At 37.3% G+C, this 16,703-nt stretch overlaps 1 protein-coding gene across 11 annotated transcripts in view; it reads left to right on the top strand.

The window, feature by feature from the left end:
• Positions 1-7,028: 7,028 nt before the first annotated feature.
• The window catches only part of LOC112518030, a 15,228-nt gene continuing 5,553 nt past the window's right edge, over positions 7,029-16,703 (top strand). The window contains exons 1-5 of one of the 11 annotated variants that reach the window (XM_025125547.1): positions 7,049-7,275; positions 7,862-7,942; positions 8,752-8,755; positions 8,798-8,895; positions 14,578-14,632. In XM_025125547.1, coding sequence (XP_024981315.1) covers positions 7,909-7,942; positions 8,752-8,755; positions 8,798-8,895; positions 14,578-14,632 — 191 coding nt within the window. In that variant the 5' untranslated portion in view covers positions 7,049-7,275; positions 7,862-7,908. Of the gene's footprint in view, positions 7,276-7,836; positions 7,943-8,751; positions 8,756-8,794; positions 8,896-14,540; positions 14,633-16,703 lie in introns of all 11 variants that reach the window. The other 10 variants (XM_025125548.1, XM_025125546.1, XM_025125545.1 and 7 more) reach the window with 10 other exon arrangements.

The raw sequence follows: 16,703 nt of genomic DNA on the forward strand, positions 1-16,703 counted from the left end.
TTCGGCATCTTGAGTTTCTTCAGGTAAATTTATGGTTCCCCATTTATTAATCTGCCTATGATTCAAATCAAACAGGCTTGAGTATGATCTTTTACGTAACTAGATGCAGAATTCTTAATTAGATCATCTTTAGATTTTTTGGGTAGCTTTTCCCAGGAATATATACCTTAGTTGATGGTAATTCAACAGATATTCATTTCTAGGTTTACTCTTTCTTTTTCCATGAATTGATACATAGTTGTGTTGTCCCAAAGTCTGTAAATTTTTCTCCGCGGTTGGAAGGATTGCTTTCTGCCGTCTGTCTTTTCATCCTTCTACTTAGTAGGTATGATGGGTGAACCAAACCGAGCCTCAAAGTACCGTTCACCTTATTTTGTGTTTTGTGCGTTTTGTAAATTTTAAATTGAATCAAAAAATTTATAAACTAGTTTTGTTGTTAAAAGGAAATTGTAGAGAAATGTTTCTTTCATTTTCTATTTACTGATCTTTTATTTATTCCTGGGTAGAATCTTTCTTTAGTGGACTTCTGAAATTACTTTTATTGCTTAATATATACTCCCTCCGTCCCAAAATAATTGTCCACATTTCGATTTTAGTTTGTTCCAAAACAAGTGTCCACTTTCAAGAGTAAATTCCTACTTTCCAGTTCTACCTTCAATTATAAGATGAAGAAAATTCATCACTCCCTCGATTTTTAAGGGTACAATTCTTAATTAAAAAGTGTAATAATTACACATTCTTAAAACGGTATGCCTTTTTCATTGTTGGACATTTAGTTTGGGATACGGGGAGTATCTTACACACACACACACACATATATATTTATATAGGGGCGGGTTCGGTTGCAAACAAAGGAGAGCGCCACGTGTGCCATACATTCATGGGTTATTCATCATGAATGGTGTTTCATTCATCACGAATAGTTCACGAATGTTCACCTTCATTATTCATGACGAATGTGGACACACGGGGAAACGTGTCGTGCTCTCCTTTGTCCCATAGTTCATAACCGAATATCGGTTTGCAACCAAACTTTCCTCTATATATCAGATATTCATATAGGGTTGGGTTCCGGTGAGAATGCAAGTTATCGTCAGAAGGGTAAGAAAGGATCTCCACCCTTTGATCAATCCCAATTGAAGATCAACACTAATGAGATGCACCAAATCAATTCCTTTCTAAAGCGCAATTCATGGGTGGGCATGAGATTAAAAGTGATCAAGGGTGGAGATCTCTTCTTACGCTTTTCACCTTAACTCTTTTCCTCGCGTGATCCTTCGCTTATATATATATATATATATATATATATATCTTTGTGTGTATTCACACAGAGATGTACACTTGCAATTCCTTCTTCTAAGAGGTGCTTGGACTTGTGCTCTTAAGGGTTGTGTTTTTCTTCATCTATTGGAGGTTAAAAGGATTATCCGTAATTGATGATGTTTTGTCATTTTCACCATGTGATGGGGTATCCAAATACAAGAAGATGGCGCAACTGATGGAGTTGCCCTTTGAAATATTGCATTCAATCATGATCATTTTGGTGATGTCTCCTAATGGTGCAAGAGACTTGGCCAAAGTTTCAGCTAAGTAAGTGTTTGCACGTGTTTCTTACTTTTTTTTCCGCCTCCCCGGGGGGGTCTTCTTGGAAACAACCTCTCTGTCTTTTGCAATTGTAAGACATCCACCATGATAAACTCAGTCGCCGCAGTTGTTGTGGAAGCCTGGAATTGAACCCGAGGCAGATGGGATATTCCACCATATCCCCCTGGGAATCAACCACTATGCCACAACCTTTGTGGTTTACATCTGGTTGGATTTACTGGCTTGGCTTGGCTTGGTTTGGTTTGGTTTGGTTTTTACTATTGAGCTGCAATTGATTTCACCCCATATCTAGGCTAAAAAGTATAGACGTTTTCTTAACATTAGTGACATGATTCTAAACCTTTTTTTTAATCATGGCTGAGCCATGGTTCAGGTTGTAATCTTATCCCTTTCTGACCTGAAGGTCATGGTTTCATGGTTTCTGGTCAACGAAATGGCCTCGTTACAAAACACAAGGGTAATGTTGGGTTCAAAGACTTGCAAAGCCAACTTAGGGCTTGTTTGTTAGTAGCTTAATCGGACTCGCAACTTATTCTGTCAACTATACATTACTGTTTGGTAGTGGCTTAGTGATATAGAAAATGGCATATTCAGTAAGCTTCAAGGGGGAGATTTATATAGAATTAGAAAGCCAAGTTTTTTCAATACCTCCCCCTCCCAATTAAAAACCGCGCTCATTCCCTCTATAAAAAACCCCTCACAAACAAAAACCTTTCCAATCTATATAACAAATTAATCCACATCGAAAATTTTATCCATACAGGAGCCTTGTGCAACACTTTTGTCCTCAGCCAATGAACAATCTTTGGTCATGCCTCGTACTATTTTCTTATATTTTTGTGTATTTTTTGAGATACAAAGACGATATTAATGCTTTTCTTGCAAACTTTGAGCAGATGCAAGAAACTTGTGAAGGTTGCCAGATCGGATGTCTTAAAGGTCGTGAATTTGGAATGTTTGAGCTTGACCTATGATTATACACTGCACCATCATAGAAACAACCTCCTTTGCCGAAGTGCCCGATCTGGAAATTTGGTTGCGGAGACCATTTTGGGGAAGGCAACTTTTTTCTAGGATTGCCCCTATCGTCTTTCTTTCAGTATCTTGATGCACTACAACGTTTCAGTTCATCTTGTATAATTTTTGTTTTCAGGGTCTTCACGGAAACAAGGGCTAGAGGGAAGGTCTGCATACATCCTACCCTCTCTAACTCGAGGAAAAAAAAATCAATTGTCCCTATTTCTCATGTAGGGTCCCTCTTCCACCAATCATTTTAAGACATATCATTTCTTTTTGGGACGACAAAGAAGTATTTAAATTATTACGCAGTTCATCCCAAAATAAATATGCACAATAAGAATGCATACAGTTCTGGATAGGGATTGGCAATTACCCGTTATGTTTCGACCCGTTTGGTAAGGGTATGGGTAAAGAAAATTTTATCTATTTATCAATTTATCCATTACCCGAATGAGTGAGGGTGTGGATAAAGATTTTTCGTTATCATTACCCGTTGCCCATTAACATATATACCTGATTATATTATGTTAAATATTAAGATTTTTCATTATAATGCCATCACATATGCCGTATATTAATGTGTAATTTTAATTTTTTTTTTCATATTCATCGAGTAAAAGAGTTCATGATGATTAGATAAGAAACAAGACGAGGTCAGGAAAATAAATACAACAAAAATAAATGTTGTCATTAAATTTTCATTTTGCTGTTTAAGATAGGGTAATACATCATAATTATATTTAGGGTGTTTGGCATTGCTTATAAAACAATTTATTGACTTTTTCCGGTGTGATACCGGTAATAAACATTTTTTAGTGTTTGGATAAACAACTTATACCGGTAATAAGTAGTTTTTGAAGAAGTTAAACTATTCTAACTTATAATAAGTTGATAAGAACTTTTATAGAAAAACATAAGTTATTTCAAATAAGCAATCCCAAACACCCCTAACATTATGTTTTATTACATTATGAACATTAAACAAATTAGATAGAATAATTACTATATTTATGAACTTATGTTTTACTTATAGGTATGACGTTAAACAATATTATTTGTACATCAAAATGAATTTATTTACCATTTACCGTTACCTGTTCCGTTACCCGCTATTTTTATGGCTATCTTAACGGGTAGGGTATGAATATGAATAAGAATTTTATTACATGGATATTCGTTACTTGCTATTTGAAATGGATAGGGTAACGAAATAACTCTTACCTTACCCGCTGACAACCCTCGTTTTAGAAATATGTAATTATTACAATTTTAATTAACTAAATGACAATTTAAGTTTTAATAAAGGAGTATTAAATTTCTCCATCTCGTAATTAAAGGTAGAATTTGAAAGTAAATACTTATTTTAAGATAAATTAGAATAGAAATGTAGACACTTAGGGAACAACTATTATTCTTGGGATAGAGAGAATGTTTTTAATGATGAAGTGTCTTAAAATTATTGGTGGAACAAGGAGCGGACATGAAAAATAGGAATACGTGATTCTTTTCCCTGAGACCATGCATGTGGGATTAGGGATGCCAAAGACCTCGTACCGACAGGAACCGATATTCGATGGAACCCGGTTTGACCAGGGATGGGAATCCACAAACTTATAAACCGGGGATGGGGATACCCCCCGTCCCGGACCCCGAGTATTAATAATACAAGTGAAGTTGTTTTGTGGATTTTATGCACATATGTATACGAGACAAATTGTTTACAAATTACTTGTATGCACAACAAGTATAAAGATAGAAAAAAGGTATAGAGGGAGGTTTAGGGGAAAACCAAAAAACCCCCAAAAATGAAAAACGGAGGAACACCCTGGTAAAAATTCATCTGGTCAGTGCACATGTGCATACAAGTAATTTAAGTTATTTTGTGGTTTTTATGCACATGTGCATACGAGACAAATTGCTTACAAATTACTTGTATGTACACGTGCATACCGTCCAAATGAACGGTTTCCAGATCTTTCTCAGTGTTTCCTTTTTTTTGCGGCTTTCCCTTGAACCCGGCCCTATATATAAGGATATTATGTAAAAGTTAAATTGCGTAGATGGGGAGAAATCCTTGATGGGGATCCTCGTTCCCTTGGCTATAGGGTGGGGGTGGGGAATGAATTTCATTCCCTGATCGAGACGGGGATTGGATTCCTTGACCATGTTGCAATCTCTATATGGGACATACTCGGGCACGTTTGTTGTGGTGTGATTTTCTTGTGCATCATGTATCTTTTGATCTTTGGTTGATCGACTAAGCGATCTGATGCATCGTTTCTTTGCATTTGTGTGTTTATTTTGCAGGCTCTTTTAATGAGAGACATCTGGTTCTGGAATATGATTTATGATTACGATCAACCACTGCTGATTGAGAATGGGCCATCTAATGGAGTTCTTCAGCACGAAAAACTTGTGAGGTCATTTATACGTCATGCCAGCAGTGAAGAAATTGCTAAAATGCGGATCCCTTTGCTTTGCTACGTTAACACACTTACTGGAAACGATAGGGCTCGTTCATGTGGTATGCTTTGTGCCCTCACCAGTATGTGTTCCTATGAGATCTTAAGACTTTGGGTACTTAGCAACATATGTTACCCAATGAAAATGCACGAAATAATATGTCTTTCCGTGCACTCAAAAATCCCTTAGCTGAGATTACGCCACCACTAGGAGTAACTCATCGAGACCTTGTGCTTGCTTTATTCGACATAGTCTTCCCCTTCGCTCTAGTTTGAGTTTCGGATGATGGCACAAATGATAAAGATAAATATGTTCTTTTTTTGGTAGCATGTCTTTAATGCATAAGTTCTAGTAGTTATAGTGTGTTATGTTTTTAGCTGATATTATGATGGGACTTCATGGAAATGGTCGTTCTTTTCTTTGGAGGTAGAAGTCAGGTTTGCATACATTGTACCCTCGTGGACCCCACTTCCAAGTGGGATACACTAGCCTTGTTTAATTTGGACAATGGGAGAGTACGCAAGTATCCAACCGGAAGCCTAATTTGAGAGGAGGTCTAGTTAGTTTCGCCACTTTTAAAGCCTGAACCCGTCTAGTGTAGAGTCCCCATTGAATTTTCCTGGTGCAAAAGTGGGGGGTTTCCACAACAATGTCTTGGGTTCAATTCTGCCCCAGCCACCCTGCCTTACGACACCACGGATTACCGTTTGTGGACCTATATGGTGGGGGCTCTGGAAGGTAGCACAAACCCTTTTCTTCTCAAAAACCGTCTAGCGTGGAAGAATATAGAATAAAGCGTTGAATCAATCGATGCTCCATTTCTTGTTGGATTTTGCATGTTGGAAGGAAAATAAACTTCTTAAGAAGACGTCAACGCAAACAAGAAACCAAACCGTATTTCAAGAGTGGATTAAGCTTGAGAATATGAAGACATACGATAAAATACTGGAGAATATGTGGTAACGAGTGAGTCAAAGGGACCAAGAGAACATAATATTTTTTTTCTTTTCCCCCTCCTTTCCCTCGTAAAAAAAATCTCGAGAATACAACGTTTAGAATTAATTAAAAGACACGATTGTATCGGGTTGGATGGACCCTTTTTTATTTTTTTATAATTTCATAAACAACTAATCTTTTGTTCTTAATATAAAAGATATAGTAAAAATATAATAAAAGTACACTTCTCAAGTGAAAGGATCGTGTGAGAAAGAGAGTTAAGATGAGAAGAGATTTAGATACTTGATTATCTTTAATTTCAAACCTATCCATGAAATGTAATTGATACGGGAATTGATCTGGTGAATCTCTTCCTAACGTGCATGCAAGGGTGGAGATACATTCTTACATTTCTCACATTAACTCTTCTTCTCATCGGAACTCAACCCAACTTCTCATAACTTTTAAAGCATATGTGAAAATCATGGTTTTCGTCACTAATTTTTCGAAATTCCAAGGAAGGTCGTAAGATTCCAATTTCGTTATGGTTTTCTTCCCTTGCCATTAGACCTATTAAATGCCTCACATGCAGTCACGTGAAGGCAATTTGGTCATTTTACATTTACGTTTATATTTTTTTTTTGTAATGTACAAGTTTTTAAATCATACTTACAACGTGTACAACATTTCAAACCAAAAAGACTGTAAATCAAACCTCCCACCCCCCACCGACGCCCCTCCTTTTGGCAAACTAATCACAGAACGACTCTCCTTCTCCGACAAACCCTTCCGCATTCCCTCACTCTCTAAATCCTCTCTCCTTTTGGTACCATTTTCGTAACAAATCAAGACTTTGATGACGATCTTTGTAATTTCAAAAAGTTAGGGTCTTAAACCAGAGTTTTTATAAACCTCAGGGACTATTTTTGTAATTTACTCCAACTCTTTAAACGTCTTGCAAACCCTCCGTCGGATTTCTACATTTTTCTGTCCATGTCCATTGTGGAGATGTCGGCATTGGAAGTCGTTAGACTCTCTTGCTTCCATGTCCCTTTCTATGGGTTGTACGTTTCTTCGCCGCACTTTCTCCGGCGAGAAATCCATCGGAAAAGTTCCTTTCTCGCCTACAATGTTTTGAACTTTGAATCAAACTCCTAAAAGTCCTCCACTCGCTTTCCAGTTTCTGTTGGTTGATCATATCTCAATGACGTGAAGTGGAGTGCCAACAATCGATATCGACGGATGTGGATGGTAATATCTAAAGCTATGTTTTCTAACTTTCTCTATTAATTCAGTAAAATTCTTGCTGCTTTCTGCTTGGATGCAAACTAGAAGTGAATCATTGCTGTTGATGCACATAGTTTTCAGTCGATTTGTACTTTTTTTGCTGTTCTATTCTGGTTACTTGTCTGGGAGGTTTGACATTAACACTAGTTTTTGGGGAATTGTTGGATTATTTATCTAAAATTTCCTGACAAAATCGAGTAATATGGGCATAAAAGGGTTCTTGATAGCTTTGAAAAAAAGGAAATATTGCAATTTTCATGGAATATCTGGAAAGTGTGCTGAGCAGTGTTGTTCAATGTATTCAATATGATAAGGGTGTCCACCTCATCACAATTATAAGTAGTTTTATGCATTTGAGTATCTACCACTTGAAAAATGATTCTTAGCTTACCACATATATTGCCATGAGACGTTAGATTGTGCCCATGTATGCTTACAGTGCTGTAGCAGGTGGGAGATTCTCATTGGGTTTGTCCAGAAGAATTTTGTTCATGTTGTCAAATTTTGGTCAATTTTTCACTGTAGAGTTGATAAAGTTATGTGATTTCAGCTGCTCATTCCTTCTCCAGAGGATGAAGTGGGGGTATTCTGCAAACTATGGCTGTGGCGTCCTGGGAAGATGGGATACCATGTGAGTTACATATATGTGATTTTAACTTATTCTTTTTGTTTGTTTATTTCTTCTTATGTTACTTTTGTTTACCTAAACTATTTCTAGTGTTACAAACTACCGTACATTCATGACTATATGTTGGAAATCAGTCAATATACATGTAAACTGAAGCTAAATACAGGTGTGGGAATATGTATTCACTGATGGTAGTTCTAATTCACAAGATCTATGAAAGATGGGGATACGGGTATAGCAGGGATATAACATACACACTTTCAAGAGAATAGGTAGGTGTCATGCATTGCCTGGCAAGCAGTGTTAAAGGTGGGATTGTTGAGGAGTGGTCTGACCATCATCTTGTAAAGAGAAAGTAAAAGCTAATCTATTGATTAAAACTTAACATCAGATTCATAAGTTTAAATGTTTCCCATCCATCTCAACTGTATACAGCGAAAATTTTCAATTTGATGCTATCATAAGGGAATTAAATCTACTACTTCAAAAGAACATTGAACTCAATATACGAAACCATAGAAACACTGAAATTTACACAGTTTATTAAGACATACAATAGTTTTTAGTTATATAATATTTATATAGGGCAAATGCAAACACCCTTTCGAACCCCTGCGCTCCTAGGAGGCCAAAGGCCTGGATACCTCTATGCCAAAAGTTCCTTTTTGATTTCAAAGGTCAATGTTGTTTATCCTTGATCAGTCGTCAAGATAAAAGGATCCATGTTATCCGATAGCTTCAGTTTGAACGTTCATTTATGAAAGAAACCTATTATTCATGAGTTTGTAATTGCTAAAAATGTGTTATGTTAGTGCTTGCTGTAAATATTAGTGAGCGCCAATTCTTTCATTATAGAAATGCAGGGACCTATGGGAGTAATAGCGTGGAGTTATTTTGGTTAGAAACTAGGATCAAAGATTTTTGTAGTGATGAAAATGATCACAAATACTTGAGAGGTAAGGTTGGCAATCTTTTAGCTTTCACTGTGATAAGCCGGCATGGTTAAAAGGTATCGATGTTTGTCTGTTTAAAGTTCCATGAGAAGTTATTATATGTTTGTGTATTCCCATCAAGCAGTTGATCCTGCAAATTATCATGTAGCCTAGCATTTTTGGCCAGGTCCATATATCTCTCACCATCTCCCCCTTTTTGTTTGGTGCTGATTTTTCATTATTCAAAAATTATTATATTTGACTTTTTTCTTGTTGCTAAAGTCATTTGTCTAGGTTTCTTATGATATTTATTACAAGACAGCAACACTTCTATTGAATGAAAATTATGAGTAACAAAGCATGAGTCTTTGACATTACTCCGCTCCTAAAAAGTCGCCTTGCCCTCAAGGTGAATGATACAAATGCTGATTTATTATTACCAAAAGTCACTAAGCCTAGGATAATGTATGTTTATTCTAGAAGGGGCATAGAGGTAATTCHAGAGTGTGGCTAGGAGTTAGTTAGAGGAGAGAGAATAATAWATAGARGGGAGTGACGTTTTCTTTTGCATGTTATGTTATTTCTTTTCCAGTGTATTGGCTCTTAGCTCATAGCTTTGAGAGAGGGATCTTCCCTGGACAATCATTTGATTGCTTTTATCTTCTTAATGAAAATTACATCATCTTCTCCATTGAATTTCCTCTGTTCTGGTTAACTTGATTTTGCCATTCTCTATCATTGGTTCGACCTGCCATTTATCTTGTTTTCCAACCTCATTTCCAAATTTCCGATGGAAACACATTCCATTCAATCTCGTTTTGAGCAACACGAGGAAATTATTCAGCGCTTACAGTCCGATGTGGTGGAAATCAAGTCGGCAATTCAGATGTTGGAGGCTGATCGAGTTGAGTCCAGCGAATTTCGCAAAGTAATGATGGCGTGGGTGAAACAAGGAAAACATCAGATGGGGGATTCCAGTGGTTTCTCTGGCACCATCGATCCACCTTTTGGGTCTCCTGACACTGGTGAATGGTCGCTTGGTGGGTGTGCGACTCCGCCTAAAACCACCGATGGCCTTCCATGGGCTGTAAAGAAAATCAAATTGCCGGAGTTTAACGGGTTCGATCCGTAAGGATGGATTCAGAAAGCAATCCTGTATTTCGATATTAACTGTACTCCTCCTTCCTTCCGTCTTCGTTTGGCTCAATTGAGTATGGTAGGGGTTGCTCAACATTGGTTTACAATTGTTAAGCAAGTTCATGATTCTATTACCTAGGACCAATTTCAAATTGAATTGTTACAACGATTTAGCGGTTTGGAAATCCAGAATCCGTATGAACAATTGGTGACTATTAAGCAATCCTCTTCCATTTACGATTACATCGATGATTTTGAGTACTTGTTGTTCTTAGTTCCTAAATTGCCAGAGTCCCAAGCTTTGGGGTGTTTTATCGCTGGTTTACGTGATGAAGTCAAACGTTGGGTACAATTGCATCGTCCTCAGTCTAGGTTAGATGCCATGTACTTGGCTAAGGATGTGGAAGAAATGCTCCGACCCACTACTGGTAACATCTCTCAATCCCGTTTCTGTTACCAACAACAAGGTGGGCTTGGGTCTGCTTACACATGGATCGTTCTTCATTTATGGGCCGGACTGGGCCCATATCTTCCAAACCTGGTGATAGGGTTTTCCCGTCTCGTAATGACTCTAATCACATTTCTTCCCCAAATTGTCAATCGGGGTCTAGTTCTTCGGAGGTCGCACAACTTCCGCATCGTGATCGGGGAATTCGCTCCCTTACACGAACGGAATGGGAAGATCGTCGTAAGAAGGGCTTATGTTTTCGTTGTGGCCAACAGTTTGGTCCTGGTCACAAATGCCCGGAGGGAAAGTTAAGGGTGCTGCTATTAGGGGATGATGAGTATGGTGTCGATGAGGGTAATCACTTTACATTAGAAGAAGACCAACCAGAGATTGATCAACCAACTGATCATCCTGTGCTTGGGTTGTATACAACTTTGGAATTTTTTGGGGCTACCTCGGAGACATCAGGGGGTAAGACTTTGAAATTGGAAGGATCGATACGGGATATACCAGTTGTGATTTCAGTAGATAGTGGGGCAACTCACAATTTTGTTTCTCGACAACTAGTACTCTCATTGGGTCTTCCATACACGTCGTTTGGAGGTATCAACATACAATTGGGAGATGATCATAAAGTGTTTGTTACTCACCGTTGTGTTAATCTTCAAATCCTAGTAGGAGGCTGTACATTTTATGTGAATGCACTGGTGTTTGATAGTGGGCATCTAGATGTGGTTTTGGGAATAGAATGGTTGAAATCTTTGGGCGTGGTAACCCATAACTGGGATAAGTCTTGGATGCGTTTTCTGCATCAGGGTGAATCAGTTCTAATTCAAGGGTTGACTCCTCCTCAACAGCCTCCAACATCCCTTCAAACTTGGTTAGCTTTTGATGAAGCAGCTCCTCTTGTTCCCAAGTCTTCCTGTCAAATCGAGGGGGGTTGTTTCCAGGGACCTCTCTTCCATCCAAAGTCAGTTTCCGGATGCAAGTCTTGAGGACAAGACTTTTTTTGAAGGCGGGAGTAATGATACAAATGCTGATTTATTATTACCAAAAGTCACTAAGCCTAGGATAATGTATGTTTATTCTAGAAGGGGCATAGAGGTAATTCCAGAGTGTGGCTAGGAGTTAGTTAGAGGAGAGAGAATAATAAATAGAAGGGAGTGACGTTTTCTTTTGCATGTTATGTTATTTCTTTTCCAGTGTATTGGCTCTTAGCTCATAGCTTTGAGAGAGAGATCTTCCATGGACAATCATTTGATTGCTTTTATCTTCTTAATGAAAATTACATCATCTTCTCCATTGAATTTCCTATGTTCCAGTTAACTTGATTTTGCCATTCTCTATCAGTGAAGGTCCTTGATCTAGAATTGGTTTCGGGATCCCAATGTCTACATTGTATTTTCCAGTCCTTGGATCCTCTTGCATAGGCATCAGTGTGCATGCTTTGCCCAACATTAAGCTTCTCCTTGAGCCCAGAATTAAACCATCCATATGACCCAATGTTAAACCCATGAGTTGATTCAGCCCAAAATCAATTCTGCCATTAGGTCATAAGGAAACCCATCAACTTTCTTGTCGATAGTCATTGGGCATCAGATCCATTATGCTATTAGGCCTACCAATAAACTCCTTATCCTCCTTGGGCTCTATATTGGGACAGCCAATAGGCCTAGTATTTAAACCTACAGCTGCTGGCACAGATATTGTCGTAGTTGCTGCCTCAAACCACGTGCTACCCCCATTATCTCATGACCCACGGACCAGTATCTTCATCGTACCACTTGGTGCTTGCAAAGTGAATTTGCAAAGTCACCTAGAAGTCGCTTATGAAGTAGTCTTAAGTATCACCCAAAAACAAGCACGTGAAATAGACTGACAAGCCTCGATTGGAATACGTGGACCCCCACAGATTACTCTTCAAAAGACCCCTCAAGGGCTGTTTTGGGGAGTAACCTAATGAGGTTGCACAGAGTAATACCGATTTCATGATCAAACAGACAAAGAATTCCATTACATGAGCCGACAATATCGAAAGTGTAGCAGACTGGGGACTCAACCTGTGTTATTTCCTATAGCCTTGCATGAGACACAATGGCAATCAGTCTTCAGAATATAATGTTCACAAGTCTTCAGTATGACATTTTTTGCAAAAAACCAAGCATTTTGAGAGCATTTTTTGCATATTTTTTATAGATCAAAGAGTATGCGTGCAATAAAATCAAGGCTAACCATACAAGAACACCATGATTTGGAAAGTGATGTAAATCGGATGAGGGATTTGGGTGGTAGTCTTTCATAGATTTCACCAATCAACTCGTCGCATACATAATCTGACATTATATAATTCTAGATGGAACAAATCAAAAATAGGATATTATCTAAACAATTGAATGACAACTATATGAGCAGTATATATGTAAAGATTACAAGTAAATCAAAAAAATAACTCACCGGAGCACCGGAGAGAAGAAGAATAAAATGGATTACTATGAAGAAAATTTGTCAAGAAGGCATTAGACCATGACAAGAGGGATTGTCGCTGAAGAAATAGATTGCCAAAGACCTGTAGATCCTTTGATGTTTTGTCATTGGAGCATTGTATTGGGTAGTAACGCAAATCAGGTAACATAGACCATTATATATGATGTCATTCGATTTGATCACTGAGGTTTTGGAAGGATAAAGTTCAGATTAGGATCTATGGGAGTATCAATAAGTTTACAACCTTGTGGGCCTATCTCACTAAGAAGGTCAAGAATATACTTCTGTTGGTTAACAAAAACACCCTTCTTTGACATGGCATTCCTAGGTATGGAGTTTGTCTGGTCAAAGAAGGGTATCTTTGTTAACATATGAAAGTAATTCTTGATCTTCTCTATGAGACAACCTTCTATGTTGTAAAAATGTCGATACTCCCATGGATCTTGATTTAAAGTTTTATCTTGCCAAAAACCTCGACTCTCAAATCAAATGACATTATTTTTCTATGGTCTATGTTATCTGATTAAGTTACCACCAATGCAATGCTCTATTGACAAAACATCGAACGATGGACAAGATCTCTAGCAATCTATTCCTTCAGCTAATGCAATGTTTTCTTTGTCAATAGTCCTATGCCTTCTTGACAAGGTTTTCCTCTTAGTAATCCATTTTACTTTTTCTACTTTCTAGTGAGTTGTTTTTGTTAATTTACTCTTAAATCTTTACGTATAACTGCTCAAATAGTCATCACACCAAGAGAAGGCTCAACTTTGTGTTTTCAACTATGTAGATCATATTCTATTTTTCATTTGTTCCATCTAGAATTACATAATGTCTGATTATGGATGCAGTGAGTTGATTCGTGAAATCTTTAAAAGACTACCAACCAAAATTCTTCTCCGATTTACATCTTTTTCCAAATCATGGTGTTCTCGTGTGGTTGGTCCCAATTTTATTCGCCTGCATGCTCTTCGATCTTTGAAAAATATGCAAATAGTCGTGCTCCGCCACCTAGTTTTTGCAAAAAATGTCATATCAAAGACCAATATGCATTACATTTTGAAGACCGATTGCCATTGTGTCCTTGTCCCATACATGGAAATAACACTAGTTGAGTTCCCAATCTTCTATGCTTTCGATATTGTCGGCTCATCTACTGGAATTCTCTGTCTGTTTGATCATGAAATCGGTATTACTCTGTGGAGCCTCATTAAATTAAAATTACTCTCCAAGAGAAGGGAGGTTCCAACATATATAGTGGAGAAATGTTCTAGCCAATGTGGTACTCCATCAACCTCGCCTTGGAACAATCCCTTGTGATCTACAAGCTAGGAGAAGCTTGTTCCACGTCCTACAAGCTTTTAGCATGACACAAATTTTAAGGTCTATCCTAACTCTTACAAATAAGTACATTGGTCTTATGTTTATCGGAATCTCCACTATATACATCTCCAGTAACACGAAAGGGCCTTTGGCCTCCTAGGGGTCGGGTGTTCCAACCTCGTCAAAGGTGAGGAGGGTGTGTGAGTTTATTTGTTGCATTTGCCGTATATAAATATTATATACTTAAAAAAACCTCCACTAACTTGATTGTCATAAGTGCTTTCCCCAAATATCCCTTTCTCGAGGATTTGCAGGTACCTCTTGGGGACGGTTCAGCTGCAACCCAACCTCTATCACCTCGAGGGTGTGGTAAGACTTTTTCCACCAAATGCTCTATCACATATCATGTACAAACTTGCATTTCATGATGTTTGACAGGAGCATAAACTGCTGTAATTGTCATGTCCCCAACTTTGGTCTCTACATATGTTCTTTATAGTGAGATTAGAGTTTTTGCTTCTCACTCTTGGACCTTTTAGTCTATTGGTGTACTAAGAAAAAAACTATAGTTTTTGATCTTCTGCCGAAGGGGAAACTAAATTACTAGAGAGTTGGCTAAGAGTGGATGCAAACCTTTATCGTCCAAACTTATTTATGCGTTTGTGAAAAGAGATCAAGGCAAGTGTGTGGCTCTTTTAAGCTTGAACAGTGTGAGATTCTTATTGCCTGAAAAAGGTAATCACGAAAGTTAGTAACTACCCTAAACTTGATAACAAGTAGATTCTGCAGATGGAAAGAAGTGGTTGGCAACTGATAGCAAAACCAATGTCAACTTGGCATTTGAAGGTTTAACCTCAAAAATAAAATTCTAGCTCCTTCGTCAAAATGTAGACACTTTTCTACAATCGTTATATATTATATTATTGACCTAATAATCTAGTTGAATGTATCTACCTTGCCAAGGGTGGCTTCATTGAAAATATTATACACAGTTTCATTGCCGTTGTGCTCGTCACATCAGTAGTAACTTGTAGATGATCACATGTGTGGCCGTATGTGTGCCTATAGTGGCATACCCAATGGAAACTGGCCGATCTGAGATTCACATTGGTTGTTGCCATTTTCGAAATGGAATGTACATGGAATCCCCATTGTTTGCATCTTGGTTGCTTTCTTCTTTTCTACTATGAGTAACGTTTGGTATGTTCTTCACACTATAGTACAAAAATTGGTTATTTTTAGGTTTTCAAATATTTGCCCATACCTTTTTCAAAGTCAAAATGGTGTCTGTGTGTGAGAAACGCTACAGCTTACGGAAGAAAACTAGACAGTTTTGAGAGGCTCGACCGCCATTGCAGCTGCTTTATGAAGCTGTAATTAAAAAGATTGATGAACCTTCAAGATCTAAAAAAAGAAAAAAAATGAAACCGAATAATTCTTTTGCGAGTGTTAAAATACTTGAAAGTCAATGCTAAATCTTGTTTGTGTAAAGGGTGAATTTGGGGGGAGGGGGTGTCGGTTAAGCTTTTTATTTATAATTTTTGTCTCTAAGTGCTTGCTTTGTTCAGTTAAGCCATGTTTGGGAAAAATAAGCTAGCTTATTTTTTGAGCTTATTTAAAAAGCTCCCTTTGGATGGCCATAAGCTAGCTTATTTTTGGAGCTTATTAAAAAAGCTCCCTTTGGATAGCCGTAGGCTAGCTTATTGAAACACTACTTGGAGTAGTTTTTTTTTGAATTACCACTACTTGGAGTAGTTGATAAGCTAGCCTATTGAAAAACTATTTGGAGTAGCTTATAGCTTATTGAAACACTACTTTTGAAATTGGACACTTATTTTGGGACAAACTAAAATAGTAATGTAGATCCTTATTTTGGGAGGAAGGGAGTATTAATCATATATTTATTACTGTTACTTATTATTAAATATTAATTAATATTGATTGTAAATTTTATTAATTTTTTAAATTATTCATGAATATTAATTATTAACTATTTAGAGTTATTACTAAGAGTAAATTACTAATTTGGTCCCACTGCTATGTGAGTTTTTACGGAATTGGTCCCTAGACTTCATTTATTACGTAGATAACCTGGTGGTATGCACTTTTCATGGATTTGGTCCCTCACTCTTACGGCCTTTCACCATCCCCGTTAAGTCTGAGGAAAAACAGTTTTTTTGTTAGGATGAGGGACCAAATCCGTGAAAAAAGGCATACAACCAGGTTATCTACGTAATAAATAAAGTCTAAAACCAATTCTGTAAAAGTCCGCATACCACAGGGACCAAATGTGTAATATACTCTATTATTGATTATCATTATTATATTATTATTCAGTATATAAATATTTAGTCACCAAAAAAGCAAATATAACAATTTTAAAAATGTTTTTGTAAGTTCCATAAAGATTAAAGTTACATTTCTTCTGTTTCATAAATAA

The sequence above is a fragment of the Cynara cardunculus genome (assembly GCF_001531365.2).
Source record: "Cynara cardunculus var. scolymus isolate 2C chromosome LG 9, CcrdV1, whole genome shotgun sequence".
NCBI lineage: Eukaryota > Viridiplantae > Streptophyta > Magnoliopsida > Asterales > Asteraceae > Cynara > Cynara cardunculus.